At 48.9% G+C, this 17,785-nt stretch overlaps 1 protein-coding gene across 1 annotated transcript; it reads right to left on the bottom strand.

Moving 5' to 3' along the window:
- Window positions 1-561: 561 nt before the first annotated feature.
- Window positions 562-12,239, bottom strand: TTC34 (tetratricopeptide repeat domain 34). The gene is made up of 7 exons (XM_041476551.1): window positions 10,663-12,239; window positions 10,358-10,583; window positions 8,556-8,748; window positions 6,979-7,145; window positions 6,268-6,535; window positions 5,709-5,923; window positions 562-1,601 (listed from the first exon to the last, which is right to left on the bottom strand). The coding sequence occupies exons 1-7, from the start codon at window positions 12,237-12,239 to the stop codon at window positions 1,083-1,085; spliced, it is 3,165 nt and encodes a 1,054-aa protein (XP_041332485.1). The 3' UTR covers window positions 562-1,082.
- Between the last annotated feature and the right edge of the window lie 5,546 nt (window positions 12,240-17,785).

The raw sequence follows: 17,785 nt of genomic DNA on the forward strand, positions 1-17,785 counted from the left end.
ACTATTCCTTGGGGCAGTAGAACAGTTTGTCTGTTATTTCACTGCCCCTTGGGGCAGTAGAACAGTTTATCTGTTATTTCACTGTCCCCTGGGGCAGTAGAACAGTTTATCTGTTATTTCACTATTCCTTGGGGCAGTAGAACAGTTTATCTGTTATTTCACTGCCCCTTGGGGCAGTAGAACAGTTTATCTGTTATTTCACTGCCCCTTGGGGCAGTAGAACAGTTTATCTGTTATTTCACTGCCCCCCGGGGCAGGAGAACAGTTTATCTGTTATTTCACTGCCCCCTGGGGCAGTAGAGCAGTTTATCTGGGGCTTGTGCTGCCCCATCCCTGATATTGGTGCTGATCCTGGCAAATCCACTGCATTCCCAGCAGGGCAGATCCTTCATCCAGGAGTGGGGCAGGAGAGGGGTGTAACACACCCCTTCAAATTAAATTTTAATCCTAGTGACACTGATGAGGCTTTTCCCCATAATGGGCATCAAGATGCTGGGGGAGAGCTTCTTTCCAATCATGAAATTATATCCTTAAACAACTGTTGACTCCATTTGCAAGCTGTAAAAAAAAATTTGGATCATGTTTTCCTTCCAGTAGTAACCAACAGACAGAGCCTTCACAAACACCTTACAGGAGTTACTTTTGACTGATCCTTTTAACTGGCCCTTAAAAATAAGGTGAATTGCTTGAACAGTATGTGTTAAAGCTCATCAAATGCCAGCTAGGAAATACATTATTATTATTCATGAGCTGCAAGTGTTTTGAATGTTTTCCTTCAGTAGGACTGGAACCCCTGTGTTAGAATTTGTTGTTTAGCCAGAAAAAAGGGCTTTTTTCACAACGGGGAGTTTACATAATCCACAATGATTTTAAGGAATCCTGAATGCTGCAATTTGCTTTTTTTCTTCATTGCTCTCTTGGTCAGTTTTATTTTGCTGCCTTAAACTTTCTACTCCTTGTTCAGTGTCACGTCTGCTGCATATTTATCATCAGCCTCTCATCTTTCTTATCTTTTTCATCTTTCCTTCATTCTTGCAGCCTCCCAGAAAGCAATCAGACTGGAAAATCCCCAAACAGAGAAATCAATGTATGCTACAGCTCGATGCCTCTCTTTTGAGTCTTGCTTTCAGCTTCTGGAGCTCAGAACTTTTATCAATTTTAAGCCCATAGTCTGTGATTTTCCAGGCCTCTTCATAACGCTGCTTTTCAAAGTTATATTGTGCAATTTTATGAAATATTTTGGTTAAACATTCCCTGCCAGGGCACTCAGTGATGGTGCCCAGGGCCAGGGGCTCATCCAGCTGCAGGGCTTGCATGTAGTGCTGCACTGCTGCCTCCTCCCGAGCCAGGGCCAGCAGCAGGAAGCCCTGGCAGCAGTGGTCCCCAGCCTGTGTTTTTGGGCTGTTACACCCATGCCCCTGGATCACTTTTTCCATGTCTTTCAGAGCTTTTTCGTATTTTTTCAGGTGCATCAGGCAGGCAGCTCTGCGCCTCAGGTACCTGGGGCTGGCCCTGCTGGCCAGCACAGCCAGGCTGTGGTAGCCCAGAGCCTGCTGGTGGTCATGGCTTTTCATCAGCACCTTCCCTTCCTGGGCTGCTGCCTGTGGGGACAGAGTAATCCAAGTTATAAAGGGAAAAATCCATGTAATGAAGAGGAAAAAATAGGGGAATATCTAGTTTGGATTGGTCATACACACAGACACTAAGAAATGTTAGTTGTTTTATCAAATGTTGGAATTGCATCTAGCTGGAGAAACAATAATTGGTGTGTTTTTGCATACAGGTAAGATAACATATATAAATAATTATATATATATATATAAAAGAAAATATATGTCTATTCCTATTTTTCTTGACATATTTGTTAAGGAGTCTCTCAGCTTCCACACAGAGCAATAGCAATAGGACTTCTCCCCCAGTAGTGTCAACCCCTGGCTTTAACAATTCTGGCCATAAATTTTCAGGCAGCCTGTCCAAACCCATCTCAGATGTCCTGTGTACATTTAAAGAGCAGCACATTTGCTTTGTCCTTTGAAATGTTTTTAAGAGAACTCCTCAGTGTCCCCTCAGTGGCAGGAATTTGACAAGGGATCAAGGTGGAATTGCAGCTGCCTGAAGAGCATCTTGGCAGGAGAAGGTGTTTTTTTTTCCCCCCTAGAAATTCCAGAGTTCTGGATCACATTGTTCCAAGGAACGCAGTGCAGTTCCTCAAGACAGCTTGTGTTTGTGTGGTTAAATTGTCATTTTCAGCCTCTAAGGTGCATTTGTTGTCTCAGAGGCAGAAGAAAACACAATGGTTGTTGTTGTGCTGAATGTTGAATCTGGTGCTGGAGGTTTCAGTGCTCTAACCTGGGGCATTTGGGGTTATTGCACCACAATATTGTATTTATTCACTGAGCAATATTGCAATATTGCATTTCTTCACTGAGCCACTGCTTTGATTCCTTCACATTTCCCTGAGAGTCCCCAAAACAAGCCACGAGACTCTGCCTTTCCTGCCACACTTGGAGGAAAAATCCCATCTGAAAAGAAAGGATTCCCTTTCACCCTTGCAGATGGAGCAAGGTTGGGCAGCTGGATTCTGGATTCTCTTTTGTCTCTGCCTGACTTAAGAGACCTGAGCTGGGACATTTTTGGTGTGTAACAGGGAAAGATTAACCAGCAGCTTGCACGTTATCTCCTAACAGAGATAAAGATGAAAGCCAGGCTCAGGGAGGGAAGGCAAAGGAAGCCAGAAGGACATGGCACAGCTGGGTTCAGCTGCTCCCTGCACGTGGCCTTGGAGAAGCATTTTTGTCATCAGCCTCATTGCAGGTGACCTGGAAGGGCAGGAAAATCCTTGGAGTGCATTCCAGGGGAATTCGAGTCCAGCTTGTCACTAAAAGCTTGATTTTGACTTCCAGACTGAAATAATTCAGGTGTCATGTGGAAAGGGCAATGAGTGGATCCCTGGATTCCTGGATTAGGTCTCTGTGTCTCTTTCTTCCATCTGTTCACCTCACTGGGTGTAAAGGACTGAACATACACATATTTTTGTGACGTTTTTTGGATCCAGTCCCTAGGGACCAACCTTATGACAAGACCAAGGCTTAATTCCTTAGAAAGAAAAAAGAGTGAGGAGTTTACTGGGCATGGAATTATGGCCAGGGGTCAGTCCCTGAGCAGTAAATCCCAGCAGATGGAATGATAAACTCTGATCTTTGGGAGAGGGTTGGGTGTTTCCAGGAGAGTTTGGAGCAAGTCTTTCCTTCCCCACCTGCACATGCCATGAAGGCCATTTGGAATGGCAACTTCACCTAACTCTGGCACAGTCCATGTAGTTTTGGAGACCATTTTTTGTAGGAATCTGGATCTCCACAGCAGCTGCAGCCCCGAGGATCTGTGTGAGGGGTTGGGAATCAGTCGTGCGTTTACCCCTGACTTAGGAAAGCCAAGGGTTGAAGCTGCACGAGCAGCAAGCAAACTCCCTTCCTCTGACCTTTTGCAGCTTAATAAATCTTTCAGATTCCTATTCCCATGGGGCTCTCCCAGTTGTTTACAAATTTCTCAGCATGAGACCCTTTCACTATAAATAATGGGAGAATTTTGTGACTTTGTTTTCCATGAAAAAAAAAAGAGTACATCAAGGAGCTTTCTCCTTCCTCCACCCTTTCCTATTCAGCTTATGGAGAACTATTTTTAGCTCTTCAGACCTGGCTCCAGGAATGATGGCACGTTTTTAAAATAATGATGACACGTTTTTAAAATGCCTGTAATTCCAAATTCTCAAAAAAACAACGTGGCAGAAATGCTTTTGTGCTGGAGTGCTGAGCCTGGGTGTGAACTCTGAACTCTTCTTTTCCTACCTGGGAAATTCAGGAACAGAGCAAACTCCCTCTCCCAGGGTAGGAACCCTGGCAAAGTCAGGCCATCATTGGGAATTTTAGCATTAATTCTGTCTGTAAGCTTTTAAAACTTTGCTTTTACTGAGGTCTTCCTTTCATAAACCAGAATAACCTGACAGGCAAAAGGAAGTGCTGCTGGGAAATCCTTTCAGACACTGGGCAGGTGGATGAAACAATTCCTTCCACACCCCAGAGAGCACACACTCCTCCCCTGGTCACAAAATACATCCAAAAACCCCCAGGTGCTTGAGTTCAAACATTCACTGGTTGAACAAAAGCATGGGATGAAAGAGAGCAATGTTTTCTTTTTAAACTTCCAACTCTGGTATTGGGCTCCAGTTTTGAAATCAGCCTGGTCACACCCCTTGTCTCAATCTCTCATGATAAATAAGCTACAGTGAGGGGTTTTATTTCAGACACAACTGCCAAAAAGAGGCAGAAATAAGTTTCTCTCCCATTTTAAAGGCTTCACTCACCTGTGGCACCAGTGGGTTCTCTCTTGTCAGTGCAGTATAAGCGATACAAATGTTAGTTTGATTTTTTATTTTCATTTTTCTTTTCTTACTGACAGCAAAGAACATCCCTCCTGTGCTGCCTCAGAAGGGAAGCAGCATGGATGGACTGGGCTGTGAGACCCCCACAGAAGGAGTGATGTGGCAGCAGGGGAAATTCAGCTGTAAAATGTGTCTTCATTTACAGACACCTCCTTAGAGCCTCCCTACTCACAGTCTCAGTTGTTCCTTTATCAACTTTCTAAAGTGGAAGATTGCAAATTGCCTCTGAAATCTTCCAACTCTTCCCCCTAAGACTGAACTTTTTACATTATTTAGAAGAGAGGGGCTCTTTTCTCTGTAATGGGTCATGTCTGGGGACTGGTAAATTAATACTTGTTTACTTATATCCTCCTGCTGTTCTGTTCAAATACATTCCAAGGGCTCCTCTTGCTGCATTAAGGATATCAGCATGTTGTTTGTTTTATAACCTGGGAGAGAGCATAACAATATAGCTTCTCACCAGGGTGCACACCAGCAACAAATTGAATAAAAGGAAGCAAACTGATTCTCAGAACACAGAGCTTCTGGGTAATCAGAATTGCAGATGCTTGGCTGAGTGTTAAAGCTCTTTGCCATCAATCTGACCTTCTCTTGTCTTGTTATTGGAGATACTTTCTGGGTGTACTTTGGGGGAGAAACATGAAAAAATGCTTAGTAATAAATACTTTGGGGGGACCAGAGCTTTGTGGCATTGTTGTGTCAATTTTAGCTAAGAAAACCAGCCTCAAAACCTTACATTTTGTAAAAATGTGAACATACTAGAAATCCTAAATGTTGCACAAAAGAAGGATGGAAGCATTTAATGTCACTGAATTGAAATATTCAGCTTCTTTTCATCAAGAAAATTAACAAAACATGAATCCCCCTTCACCAGGAGCCATCCATGGGCCCCATGTATCCCCCAGAGTACAATTAGCAATGATCTGTTTAATCCCTACCTGCTGCCCTCACACCCCCTGAATTTCAGTGTGGGCATCACCAGCTCTTGTGCCAGGGAGACCAAAAAGGAATCCCAAATGCTCAGGTGTGGCAATGATGGATGATTAGAGACTGATCAAGGTCACTGCAGTGGAAGAAGTTTGGCTCCAGCTCCCTGACCTGGCTGGAGGAAAAGCCAATTTGTGCCCTGTCCATCTGCTAAAACTCTTCCCACACACTTCTCAAGGCAGGGAGAAATCCCTTCAATCCCAGTTTTGCTTCCCAATTCTTTGCCCACTGAATCCACAGATGTGGGTTCAAAAAAAAAAAAAAGAAAAAAAAAGGGCTGTACCTGAGCAAGATGCTGCTGTTTCTTGGTGTCTACAAAGTTCAGGAGAAAGGCCAAGTCCTTCTCATCTCTCCTGGCCAGGACGCTGAGCGGGGCAGCTGCCCCTGCCACGTTCCTGCTCTGCAGCTGCAGCACAGCCAAGCGAGCCCTGGCAAAGTCCTCAGCAGGACAGTGGCCAAAGGCTTCCTGCAGGTGCTTGAGGGCCTCCTGGTGCCTTCCTGTTGGGGAACACCAGCACAAACTCCACAACCCATCCTGTGGGGAGAAAGGTACCGAGAAACCACAGCGAGGTGGGTTCAGGCAGCCAGTCTGCATTTAAAGGTGTTAATTATGTCATACCTGTCCCAAAGTGTTTTCAAACTTCTCTTGAGAAGCACCATCCAGCACCATCCAGCATTGTCCAGCATTATCCACCACTATTCAGCACCATCCAGCATTACCCAGCACCATCCAGAACCATCCAGCACCATCCAGCAACACCCCTGACATTTCATATCCACTTCTATCCATTTTCTGCTCCTTCACCAGGCCTGACCAGCTGTGCTGAAGGACTGGAACTCACCATTTGCCATCAAAACATCAGTGTAGAAGATGTGATGTCGTGCAGCCCTGCAGATTTTGGTCAGTGCTTTTGCCATCGTGAGAAGGTCCCCAAGGGTTTCTTCTCCTGGGACATCTTTGGTGGCCACGAGCTCGCTGAGAGTGGCCCTGCCATGCTGGAGGAGCCACCCAGTGACCAACCTTTGGGCTTCAGGCTTCAAGGACAGGATTGCTGGGATCACTGCTCCTGCCTCCACCTTCAGTGCTGAGATCAGATCTTGCACTGCCTCCTGTGGAAAAACAACACCAAGGAAAGAAATGGAAGCAGTAATTAAGTATTGATCATTTGTTCTTTCAGCTGCTTTCTGTTCTCTGCTGAACCATGGAAAAACTTTGCTTTTCCTTGTTTTTGTGCTGCAACTTTTCCATTTGCAAAGCTGATAGGAGGTCATAAAGGCAGGTTTGGATGAGTGTTTGCAAAGTGCTTTAAACTCCTTGGGTTATCACAGAAAATCATGACCAAGGTTTAGCCCTCCTCTCCCTAGGCTTGGGGAAGAAAATCAGTAAAGCCAGATGGGCTGTTCATAAACCCAGCCAAACTCAGAGCCTTTCACTATCCAAATTCTGTGAGAAACCTCTGATTCCAGTGATTCCACGACAAATTCTGTGATGCTTTACACTCATATTGTTCAGTACCCTCAGAAAAACCGGCAAAGCCCCCCATGGACAGTACCTTCTGCTGCCTCAGAGCGAGGTGAACAAAGCCTCGGCCACTCAGAGCTTGCACATTCCTGGGATCCTCCTTCAGAACAGCATTAAAATCAAAAATTGCAGTTTTCATCTGCCCAAGGCGCCCATAGCATCGGGCCCTGGTGAGGAGGCAATCCTCAGCATAACCACCTGGAGGACAGGGATGTAGCCATGGTTACTGCAAGGATACCCACAGGAAGCTCCAAAAAAGCTCCACTTGGCCTGAGGATACCTCAGGATGAAAGTTTTCTTAAGTGGAAGTTTCCTTTATTTTTGTTGCAAGTGGAATTCCTGCCATGTGTTATCAGCCATGAGTTGAAAGGAAAGAAGAATCTGAGTCAGGTTGGAGTGGGAGCAGCAGGAATGAGAGGAGAAAGCTCTAAGAGGGAGATCTGTGGCTATGTGAGAGTGGAGGCACAAAGCCATTTGGCTGTTTTAATAAAGTGGGGTCAGAATCACAGAATAGTTTGGGTTGGAAGGGACCTTAAAGAGTCCCCAGCCCTCTCCCACGGGCAGGGAAGGTACACATTGTTTTGGATAAATGAGTTATCCAGATGGGACTAATTCCCTGCCAGAATTAATATGCACTGGGATTTGTGGTACTGAGGTGCTTTATTTTATTTTTTTGTTTTGTTTTGTTTTGTTTTTCCCTCTGCTTTCACACAAGTACTGCCCAAATAAACACATAGAGTTGTCAGAGAAAATCCTGGTCCCTCCATTCCCTGCCTGCAGAGCATTTCTCTGCCTGCCATCCACATATCCCTTCCTTCCAAGGCAATTTCGATAAGGATCTTAACATGCCCAGGGTTGCAATCAATAATTGTGGCATCCAGTATTGGATGATAAATCATCAGTGCCACTGGAAATATGTTTTCATAGGGAGGTCATCAAATGCAGCTGCCTGCAGGGATCAGCCAGCAGACAGGCTCCAAGCAATTCCTCTGCAGTAATGAGGCTTTTTCTCCCGCCTGATTTGCTCCAAAACTTCTGTACCAAAGGTTATTATCACTCTGGAGCTCTACCAGTTGGCTCCTCTAAAGACAATATCTATTCCTTAACAAGCATCTGTTCTAGCAGGTGGGGAGCTGATAAGCTGGAATGCACGGGCTGTGAAATGGAACCATCTCCAAGCAATTAACAGGGTTTTTATTCCATTTCCACGAGCCAGTCTCTCTTCTTCTCAGTGCTGCTGTCATAACATTTGCTCAGAGTGAAAGGCAGATTTCCATACAAACATGGTTGTACTTGGAACATGCCAGAAGAATTTCCATGTCAGCCTGGTCTCTCTCCTGAGGGAAAGCTGGGATAGTGAAATGTGTGAGGGGCTGCACTCACTTCTTTGCACTGGCTGAAGAAAAGGGGGTGATGTCCCTGTAGAACTGAGCTGAACCCATTTCAAGGAATTTAAAATTCCTTATTGTTGAACTCCACCACTTCACGGCCCAGGTGAACGTGCTGTGTCAGCCCTCACTGAGGAGGTGACAGAGGAGACCTGGACATCCTGCCCACCCACATCATTTCCCTTAGGAGCAAATCCCCACAGGCATCCTGGTGTCCTACCTGCAGCAAGGATGGCAAAGGACAGGTGGGCAATGGCCTCTTTGATGGCAGCAGCCTCCTGTTTGCCCTTGAGGATGGCCAGGGCTCGCCAGCGGCAGTGGCTCTGCAGCAGCTTTCGGTCCTCGTCCTGGAAAATGTCCAGCACTGGCAGGAGGCAGGAGGAGTCTCCAATTCTGATCAATCTCCTCAGCAGCTTTAGGATGGGAGAGGAAAAGGCAGCAGAGAAAGAGTTGGATGGGATGTGAGGTTGTGTGTGAGAGCTTTGTGTCCTTCTCCAGCATCCCCAACTCTCCCTGGGGGTTCAGCCAGGCCAGGAGCACAAATCTCCCTGATTTATCTCCTCAGCTGGCCCTGCTGTGAATGCAGGTTGGAGAAAACAGGGATTCTTATCTTTCCTCACCACCACTGCAGCTGTGGAAATAATTCTGGGCAAACACCTGGTGCTGCCTGCTTTGTTTTGGGTAGCATCCACATTGGCAGTGGAGTATTTTTATAAATGCAGGATGATTGCCCAAAAAAGAGAATGTTCCTGAGGAACACAAGGATTCCAGTGATCCTTTTGACTGCAAAATCAAAACCAGTGAATTAATGGAAAATTAGGGAACTGCTGTAAGTTATTTTTAGTATTGTTATTGGTAATCTGGGAAAAGCATGGATTCAAACCCACAAAGTACTGTCCTTCTGGAAAAGAATCCTGTCTGACTTTTGGTATCTTTGCCTCAACAAGCACTTTTTTTACTTTGTTTCCAATGAAAATGAATCAAAAGATTACAGTGCTCAGCAGGGACTGAATATTCAAATCTGAGCCAGAGAAATCTGGGCAAGAACAAAGTTATCCTATCTGATGTACCAGACACATCCCTTGAACTCATAAATGTCTTTATTTTATTGATAGATAAAAGTGATTGGCATCTGACAGGCAGGTGGGATAAAAATATTTTGGAGATAAATTTTCAGATGTTCCATGAAGAAATTTCAGCAGAGGCTGCAGATGGAAATCCAACCTCCAAGGAGAGCATTCTAATAAAGCCACACCCTTCATTAACAGCCTTCCCAAAGGCAGCAAATTACAGCAAACGTTTTCATAGGCAGTAGTGAAGTGCTGACAATAAAACCCTTCTCCTTATGGGTTAGCAGAATTTATATGGCGTTTTAAAAAGAATACAAGAGTTCCCTCTGATGGCAGAGCCTGGGAATTCAGCTTTGTAATCCTGGAGAACCAACTTGCTGGAATGGCTTTCAGGGTTTCCAGCACAATTTATCAGCATTGGAGAAAGAAAACTGAATATTGATATTGAAGTTTCTGCACTTGTGTTTTTCTTCTCCAATGCTTCATTAGGGTAATTGGGGAGGTGGCACTTGTGCCTTCTTTTCTTTAAGGGAGCATTCCAATCCCATAATGTTGTCCCCAGGGAGAGGATGCTCTGCCTGGTTAAAGTGCTGAGAAATGCCATTAAAAAGCATGTGAGGAATGAGCTGGATTTAACTGGGAGTCCTTGTGAGGCCTTTTTGACACAAATTCCTGTGATTCCATGATTTTATGGCAATATCAGCCCTGTATTTACACCTTTAAGTTCTGCTAGAGGTTCTGCATGTGGGCTCCAAGTTTCACTGTGTCACAGCTCTCCCTGCTGCTATTCAGGGAGCTCCTAACAGCAAAGTTTAGTTATAAAGGGGAAATGCACCAAAACCACTGAACACAGGGATTAATCTGTAATTTCACTGTGGTCTGGGAAAAAAACCTGGCAAAGCTGTTGAGGAGGGAATGACCCCGAGGATGAGGCTTTCCAGGTGCTCCTTACCTGGTTGCCATCATACAAAAAGCCTCTCTTGAGCTGCAGCAGGGCCAGCCTGGCCAGCACAGGAGCCCTCTGGGGGTTTCTGGAGAGGGCCAGTGACAGCATCTTGTGGGCTTCTTCCCCACGGCCCATCTGGTACAGCGCATCAGCACACAGGAGCTGGGATGCCTCATCAGAGCTGTCCAGCTCCACCAAGAGAGAAGCCAGCTGGAAAACCCCAGGGGCATCTCTGGAGAGGAAAAACAAAGGCCAATTTAAAAAAAAAAAAAAAAAAAAAAAAAACCACCTTCAAGGTTAGGAATGTGCACAGCCCTGTTTGCTTTTTCTGAAAGGAAACTGAGCTGCCTCCTGGGTACCTCTTTTTCTGGAGCATCATCTGTCCTTCCTCCTGGAGGACCTTCAGCAGCAATCCCCTCTGGTTCCATGGCACGTAGGACTTGATGGTGAAGATGGTTTCATCCAGCTTTAACTGGCAAGCTGTGATATAATCCAGGGCTGTCAAGTAATTGCTGCCACCAGAAATTCGGATCAGCCCACGCCCACACAGGGCTTTGATGCAGCTGTTGGGATGTGGGGACTCGTGCTCGATGACCCTCTGGAAATCCTGCAGGGCTCCCTGCTGGTCCTGGGCGTGGAGGGAGCAGAAGCCTCGCAGTGCCAGCAGGGTGTTGTGGTAAGTGCTCTGCTCTGCTGCCAGCAGCTGCTCACACATGTCCAGGGCGGCCCCGGAGTGTCCCTGCAGGAGGTGACAGTCTGCCAGCCTGACACTGAGCTCCCGGCTGGACCCTGGGCAGATGTGCAGGAGCAGCTGGATTGTCTGGATGACAGGAGGGAGCAGCTCAGTGCCACAGGTGCCCCTGAGCTCAGCCCGAGCACGCACAGCCTCCCTGTATGCTGCAAACCTCCCCTCCAGGGCAGCTCTGGCCTGCTCCTCGACCTTCTCAGCATCACAGGGTGAGAAAAGCTCTTCAAAGCGTTTCATTGCCCGGGCAGGGTCTGCTGCAAAGGCCGCTGCTAAATCCTGCATCATTTCCTGCGTGCATCCTCCCAGGAAGAAATACCCAGCAGCACGTTCCAGGAGCAGAGCCAGAATGTCCTCACCTCTGAGATTCTCAGCTGAGAATCTCTCAAGGGCCTTGCTGCAGACAGCCACACTCTCCTGAAACTCTCCTGTTTTTCGGAGGTGGGCTGCCCGTGCCCTGCACACCCAGGTGTGCCCCGGTGCCACCGCAGCCAGGAAGCTGTAGCAGTCACCCAGCCACTGCTCCGAGGACCTGCAGCTTGGGCTTCCCTCCTGGCACGTGGAGAGATGATCAGAGAAAGCCTGGACGACCTGGGGCAGGTGCTCCCTTTGCCTGCTGCACACGTAGGCCACTGCCTCAGTTTGGTGCAGCAAAAAGGCTTGGATGTAATCCACGATTCCCTTCCCAACCTGTGTCCCTGAGAGCACCCGTGCCAGCGCCCTCAGCAGCAGCAGCTCCATGGAACCCCTCGGGTTATCCTCCAGCAGGAGATTGCATTTGCTCACCACCTCCTCCGAGCACCCTCGCCGCAGCAGGGCCTCCAGCTCGTACACAGAGGCCACCACATTGTTGGGGATCAGGGTGGAGAGGAAAAGTGCTGCTATTCCCACGCTGAGGGACACCACGGCCAGGTTCCTGCTCTGGATTTTGGGGATCTGAGCCTTGCCTTGGCACCAGGCCTCCAAGGTGGCCACCACTCGCTCCCAGAGCCCGTGGGCCATGGAGTTCACTCTCTGCACTGCTGTGGGGGCACAGCAGCTGAAGGCGGCCAGGTAAAAAGCCGTGGCTGCTGGAAATTCCTGCTGGGAGAGGCGCTCGTCCCCTTCCCCACAGAGCAGGGCGGCGAGCTCCTCGGGGGACATTTCCTGTGCTTGGGCCTTCACCGAGCGGCATCACGGGGGGGACATGGCCGGGGCCTGTAAAACAGAAATGAGGGGCTGCGGAGCAGGGTTTGAGCAGAAAATAATCAGTGAGGGGCTGTGGAGCTAAGTTTTATTAGACAATTAGCAATGAGGGGCTGCGGAGCAGGGTTTGAGCAGAAAATAATCAGTGAGGCGCTGTGGAGCTGAATTTTATTAGAGAATTAGCAATGAGGGGCTGTGGAGCAGGGTTTGAGCAGAAAATCAGCAGAAAATCATCAGTGAGGGGCTGTGGAGCAGGGTTTGAGCTGAAAATCATCAGTGAGGGGCTGTGGAGAAGGGTTTGAGTAGAAAATAATAAATGAGGGGCTGTGGAGCAGAGTTTGAGCAGAAAATCAGCAAGGAGGGGCTGTGGAGGAGAATTTTAGCAGAAAATCAGCAGTGAGGTGCTGTGGAACAGAATTTTAGTGAAAAATCAGCCATGAGGTGCTGTGGAGCAGAATTTGAGCAGAAAGTCAGCCATAAGGGGCTGTGGAGCAGGGTTTTGACAGAAAATCAGCAGCGAAGGGCTGTGGAGCAGAATTTTATCATAAAATCAGCAATGAGGGGCTGTGGAGCAGGGTTTGAGCAGAAAAAATCAGCAATGAGGGACTGTGGAGCAGGGTTTGAGCTGAAAATCAGCAGTGAAGGGCTGTGGAGCAGGGTTTGAGCAGAAAATCAAAAATGAGGGGCTGTGGAGCACAGGTTTGAGAGAAAATCAGCCATAGGGGACCATGGAGCAGAATTTTAGCAGAAAATCAGCCACGAGGGGCTCGGAACATAAGTTTTTCTGGGAGGGAGCAGCTTTTCACATGCCAGACGCCAGCAAGCCCAGGTGCTGTGAAAAGCCAAAGTCTGGTCACTGCCAGGTTTCTGGGGGAGTAAAGCCACGAGGAGAAACATCACAGAAGTTGGGAAACACCCACCCCCCTTGGTCAGCGTTCCCTGCCCATGGAATGAGGCTGGGACAACCATTTTGATAAATCTTTAATCATAATTTCAATCTTTAATCATCAATGTCGCCGATGGCGGGGGACACGGAGGAAACAGGGCCACACCTTGATGCTTCCCCCACCCCTTACCTTTTCCATTGGCCTGGAGAAAGGAGGATAAAATCGGCTTTTTTCCACCCAGCGGAGGCTGCTGCTCCTCATCCCGCACACCTGAGCCCTGTCCTGCCGATACCTGAGAGGGGACGAGCCCGGGGCTGGGGCGGACGGGACGGGAGGGAAGGAGGAAAGGAAGGAGAAAAGGAGGGAGGGAGAACAGGGCAGGAGTGTTGCCTGGAGACCGCAAACACTGCCCGGGTGTGCTGCGGGGCGGGGACGGGCACGGGAACCGTGCCTGCCCTTCTCCCTCCTTATCCCGAGGGAGCGGGAGGGATGCTCAGGGCATGGCCAGGGCATGATCCCCCTCATCTGGCAGAAATGATGGTTCACCTCGGGGAAAGGATCCTACTCACCTCAGGGGAAGGATTCCACTCACTTTGGGGAAAGGATCCTCCATCATTTTGAGGAAAGGATCCTCATCATTTTGGGGAAAGAATCCTCCTCACCTCAGGGATAGGATCCTTCTCTCCTCAGGGAAAGAATCCCCATCACCTTGGGGAAAGGATCCCACTCGCCTTAGGGGAAGGATTCCATTCACTTTGGGGAAAGGATCCTCATCATTTTGGGGAAAGAATCCTCCTCACCTTCGGGATAGGATCCTCCTCACCTCAGGGATAGGATCCTCCTCACCTCAGGGGAAGGATTCCACTCTGGGAAAAGGATCCTCCTCACCTCAGGGGAAGGATTCCACTCACTTTGGGGAAAGGATCCTCATCATTTTGGGGAAAGAATCCTCCTCCCCTCAGGGATAGGATCCTCCTCACCTCAGGGATAGGATCCTCCTCCCCTCAGGGATAGGATCCTCCTCACCTCAGGGATAGGATCCTCCTCCCCTCAGGGATAGGATCCTCCTCACCTCAGGGATAGGATCCTCCTCCCCTCAGGGATAGGATCCTCCTCACCTCAGGGATAGGATCCTCCTCCCCTCAGGGATAGGATCCTCCTCACCTCAGGGATAGGATCCTCCTCCCCTCAGGGATAGGATCCTCCTCACCTCAGGGATAGGATCCTCCTCCCCTCAGGGATAGGATCCTCCTCACCTCAGGGATAGGATCCTCCTCCCCTCAGGGATAGGATCCTCCTCACCTCAGGGATAGGATCCTCCTCCCCTCAGGGATAGGATCCTCCTCACCTCAGGGATAGGATCCTCCTCCCCTCAGGGATAGGATCCTCCTCACCTCAGGGATAGGATCCTCCTCCCCTCAGGGATAGGATCCTCCTCACCTCAGGGATAGGATCCTCCTCCCCTCAGGGATAGGATCCTCCTCACCTCAGGGATAGGATCCTCCTCCCCTCAGGGATAGGATCCTCCTCACCTCAGGGATAGGATCCTCCTCCCCTCAGGGATAGGATCCTCCTCACCTCAGGGATAGGATCCTCCTCCCCTCAGGGATAGGATCCTCCTCACCTCAGGGATAGGATCCTCCTCCCCTCAGGGATAGGATCCTCCTCACCTCAGGGATAGGATCCTCCTCCCCTCAGGGATAGGATCCTCCTCACCTCAGGGATAGGATCCTCCTCCCCTCAGGGATAGGATCCTCCTCACCTCAGGGATAGGATCCTCCTCCCCTCAGGGATAGGATCCTCCTCACCTCAGGGATAGGATCCTCCTCCCCTCAGGGATAGGATCCTCCTCACCTCAGGGATAGGATCCTCCTCCCCTCAGGGATAGGATCCTCCTCACCTCAGGGATAGGATCCTCCTCCCCTCAGGGATAGGATCCTCCTCACCTCAGGGATAGGATCCTCCTCCCCTCAGGGATAGGATCCTCCTCACCTCAGGGATAGGATCCTCCTCCCCTCAGGGATAGGATCCTCCTCACCTCAGGGATAGGATCCTCCTCCCCTCAGGGATAGGATCCTCCTCACCTCAGGGATAGGATCCTCCTCCCCTCAGGGATAGGATCCTCCTCACCTCAGGGATAGGATCCTCCTCCCCTCAGGGATAGGATCCTCCTCACCTCAGGGATAGGATCCTCCTCCCCTCAGGGATAGGATCCTCCTCACCTCAGGGATAGGATCCTCCTCCCCTCAGGGATAGGATCCTCCTCACCTCAGGGATAGGATCCTCCTCCCCTCAGGGATAGGATCCTCCTCACCTCAGGGATAGGATCCTCCTCCCCTCAGGGATAGGATCCTCCTCACCTCAGGGATAGGATCCTCCTCCCCTCAGGGATAGGATCCTCCTCACCTCAGGGATAGGATCCTCCTCCCCTCAGGGATAGGATCCTCCTCACCTCAGGGATAGGATCCTCCTCCCCTCAGGGATAGGATCCTCCTCACCTCAGGGATAGGATCCTCCTCCCCTCAGGGATAGGATCCTCCTCACCTCAGGGATAGGATCCTCCTCCCCTCAGGGATAGGATCCTCCTCACCTCAGGGATAGGATCCTCCTCCCCTCAGGGATAGGATCCTCCTCACCTCAGGGATAGGATCCTCCTCCCCTCAGGGATAGGATCCTCCTCACCTCAGGGATAGGATCCTCCTCCCCTCAGGGATAGGATCCTCCTCACCTCAGGGATAGGATCCTCCTCCCCTCAGGGATAGGATCCTCCTCACCTCAGGGATAGGATCCTCCTCCCCTCAGGGATAGGATCCTCCTCACCTCAGGGATAGGATCCTCCTCCCCTCAGGGATAGGATCCTCCTCACCTCAGGGATAGGATCCTCCTCCCCTCAGGGATAGGATCCTCCTCACCTCAGGGATAGGATCCTCCTCCCCTCAGGGATAGGATCCTCCTCACCTCAGGGATAGGATCCTCCTCCCCTCAGGGATAGGATCCTCCTCACCTCAGGGATAGGATCCTCCTCCCCTCAGGGATAGGATCCTCCTCACCTCAGGGATAGGATCCTCCTCCCCTCAGGGATAGGATCCTCCTCACCTCAGGGATAGGATCCTCCTCCCCTCAGGGATAGGATCCTCCTCACCTCAGGGATAGGATCCTCCTCCCCTCAGGGATAGGATCCTCCTCACCTCAGGGATAGGATCCTCCTCCCCTCAGGGATAGGATCCTCCTCACCTCAGGGATAGGATCCTCCTCCCCTCAGGGATAGGATCCTCCTCACCTCAGGGATAGGATCCTCCTCCCCTCAGGGATAGGATCCTCCTCACCTCAGGGATAGGATCCTCCTCCCCTCAGGGATAGGATCCTCCTCACCTCAGGGATAGGATCCTCCTCCCCTCAGGGATAGGATCCTCCTCACCTCAGGGATAGGATCCTCCTCCCCTCAGGGATAGGATCCTTCTCGCCTCAGGGAAAGAATCCCCATCACCTTGGGGAAAGGATCCCACTCGCCTTAGGGGAAGGATTCCATTCACTTTGGGGAAAGGATCCTCATCATTTTGGGGAAAGAGGACAAGATACAGGGAATTACTTACACAAACCAGCAAACTCTGTGATGCAGCCTAAACTTTTAACCTTATTTTTAATTAATAAGCCTTGTATTTTAATTATAAACGTTATTTTTAATAGTAATCCCAATTTTAAATAACTACTCTTACTTTTTAAAAATAACCCTTATCTTTTAAATAATAACCCTCATTTTAAAATAATAGCCCTTATTTTTTAACAATTAGAGCGTTTTTAGTAATAGATCAAGTCTGTTTTTAGGAGTGTTTAGCCTGATGATGTCCCTTTAAGCCAGGGCCACTCTGAAGTCCAGCTCTTTCTTTCCCTCTCTCTCCACATTCTTTGACATTCAAAAGAGTAAAAAAATCTCTCTATGATGAATAGAGATTTTTTGACATTTTATTAAGAGTTTGCCCATTACGTTGATTTGATTACTTTCACTTTAATTACCCTAATTAGCCATCAAGATATAATTTAGCATTGCTGTCACATTGGGCCACAGGTGATATTGCCAGGAAAAGACTCAAGGGCACGACAGAAGCAGTTCTGAAATAGAAATCACATTAAGGGGAGCTGGCTTGATCAAATGCCTCTGCCCCTCCTCAGAGGCTCAGGCAGAGCTTGTGGGAATAAAATTGGGACTGGAGCCTCCAACAGAGCCTGGTCCAGGCTGCAAAAATCATTACCCATCATCTGACTTTGCTGCATGACTGAGTGGGCTGGAAGTTGCTCCCAGCCACGTTTTGCCCTGTAGATACAGAGAATGTGAGGATGGCATTGTCCTCCATCCATCATTTCCAGCCGGAAAAGGCTGGTTTGGGTAAGGATCCCGTGTGCTCCCTGATGTACACGGGTGGTTTAGGGGATGCTGTGCTTGGCCAAAAAGGCAGCAGCCTCATGAAATGTTGTTTTGTTGACTTTAGGTGAGGAAAACACAACCAATTTTACATTGTGTATCAAGCTTAAATCAGTTTAGGTTCTTAACTTTGAAGCTTGAAGGAATAAGAGGAGCAACATCTAAGGAGCAGAGTGGAAAAAGAGAATATTTCTCTG

This window comes from Pyrgilauda ruficollis, unplaced genomic scaffold (assembly GCF_017590135.1).
Source record: "Pyrgilauda ruficollis isolate IOZ18807 unplaced genomic scaffold, ASM1759013v1 scaffold39, whole genome shotgun sequence".
Lineage (NCBI taxonomy): Eukaryota > Metazoa > Chordata > Aves > Passeriformes > Passeridae > Pyrgilauda > Pyrgilauda ruficollis.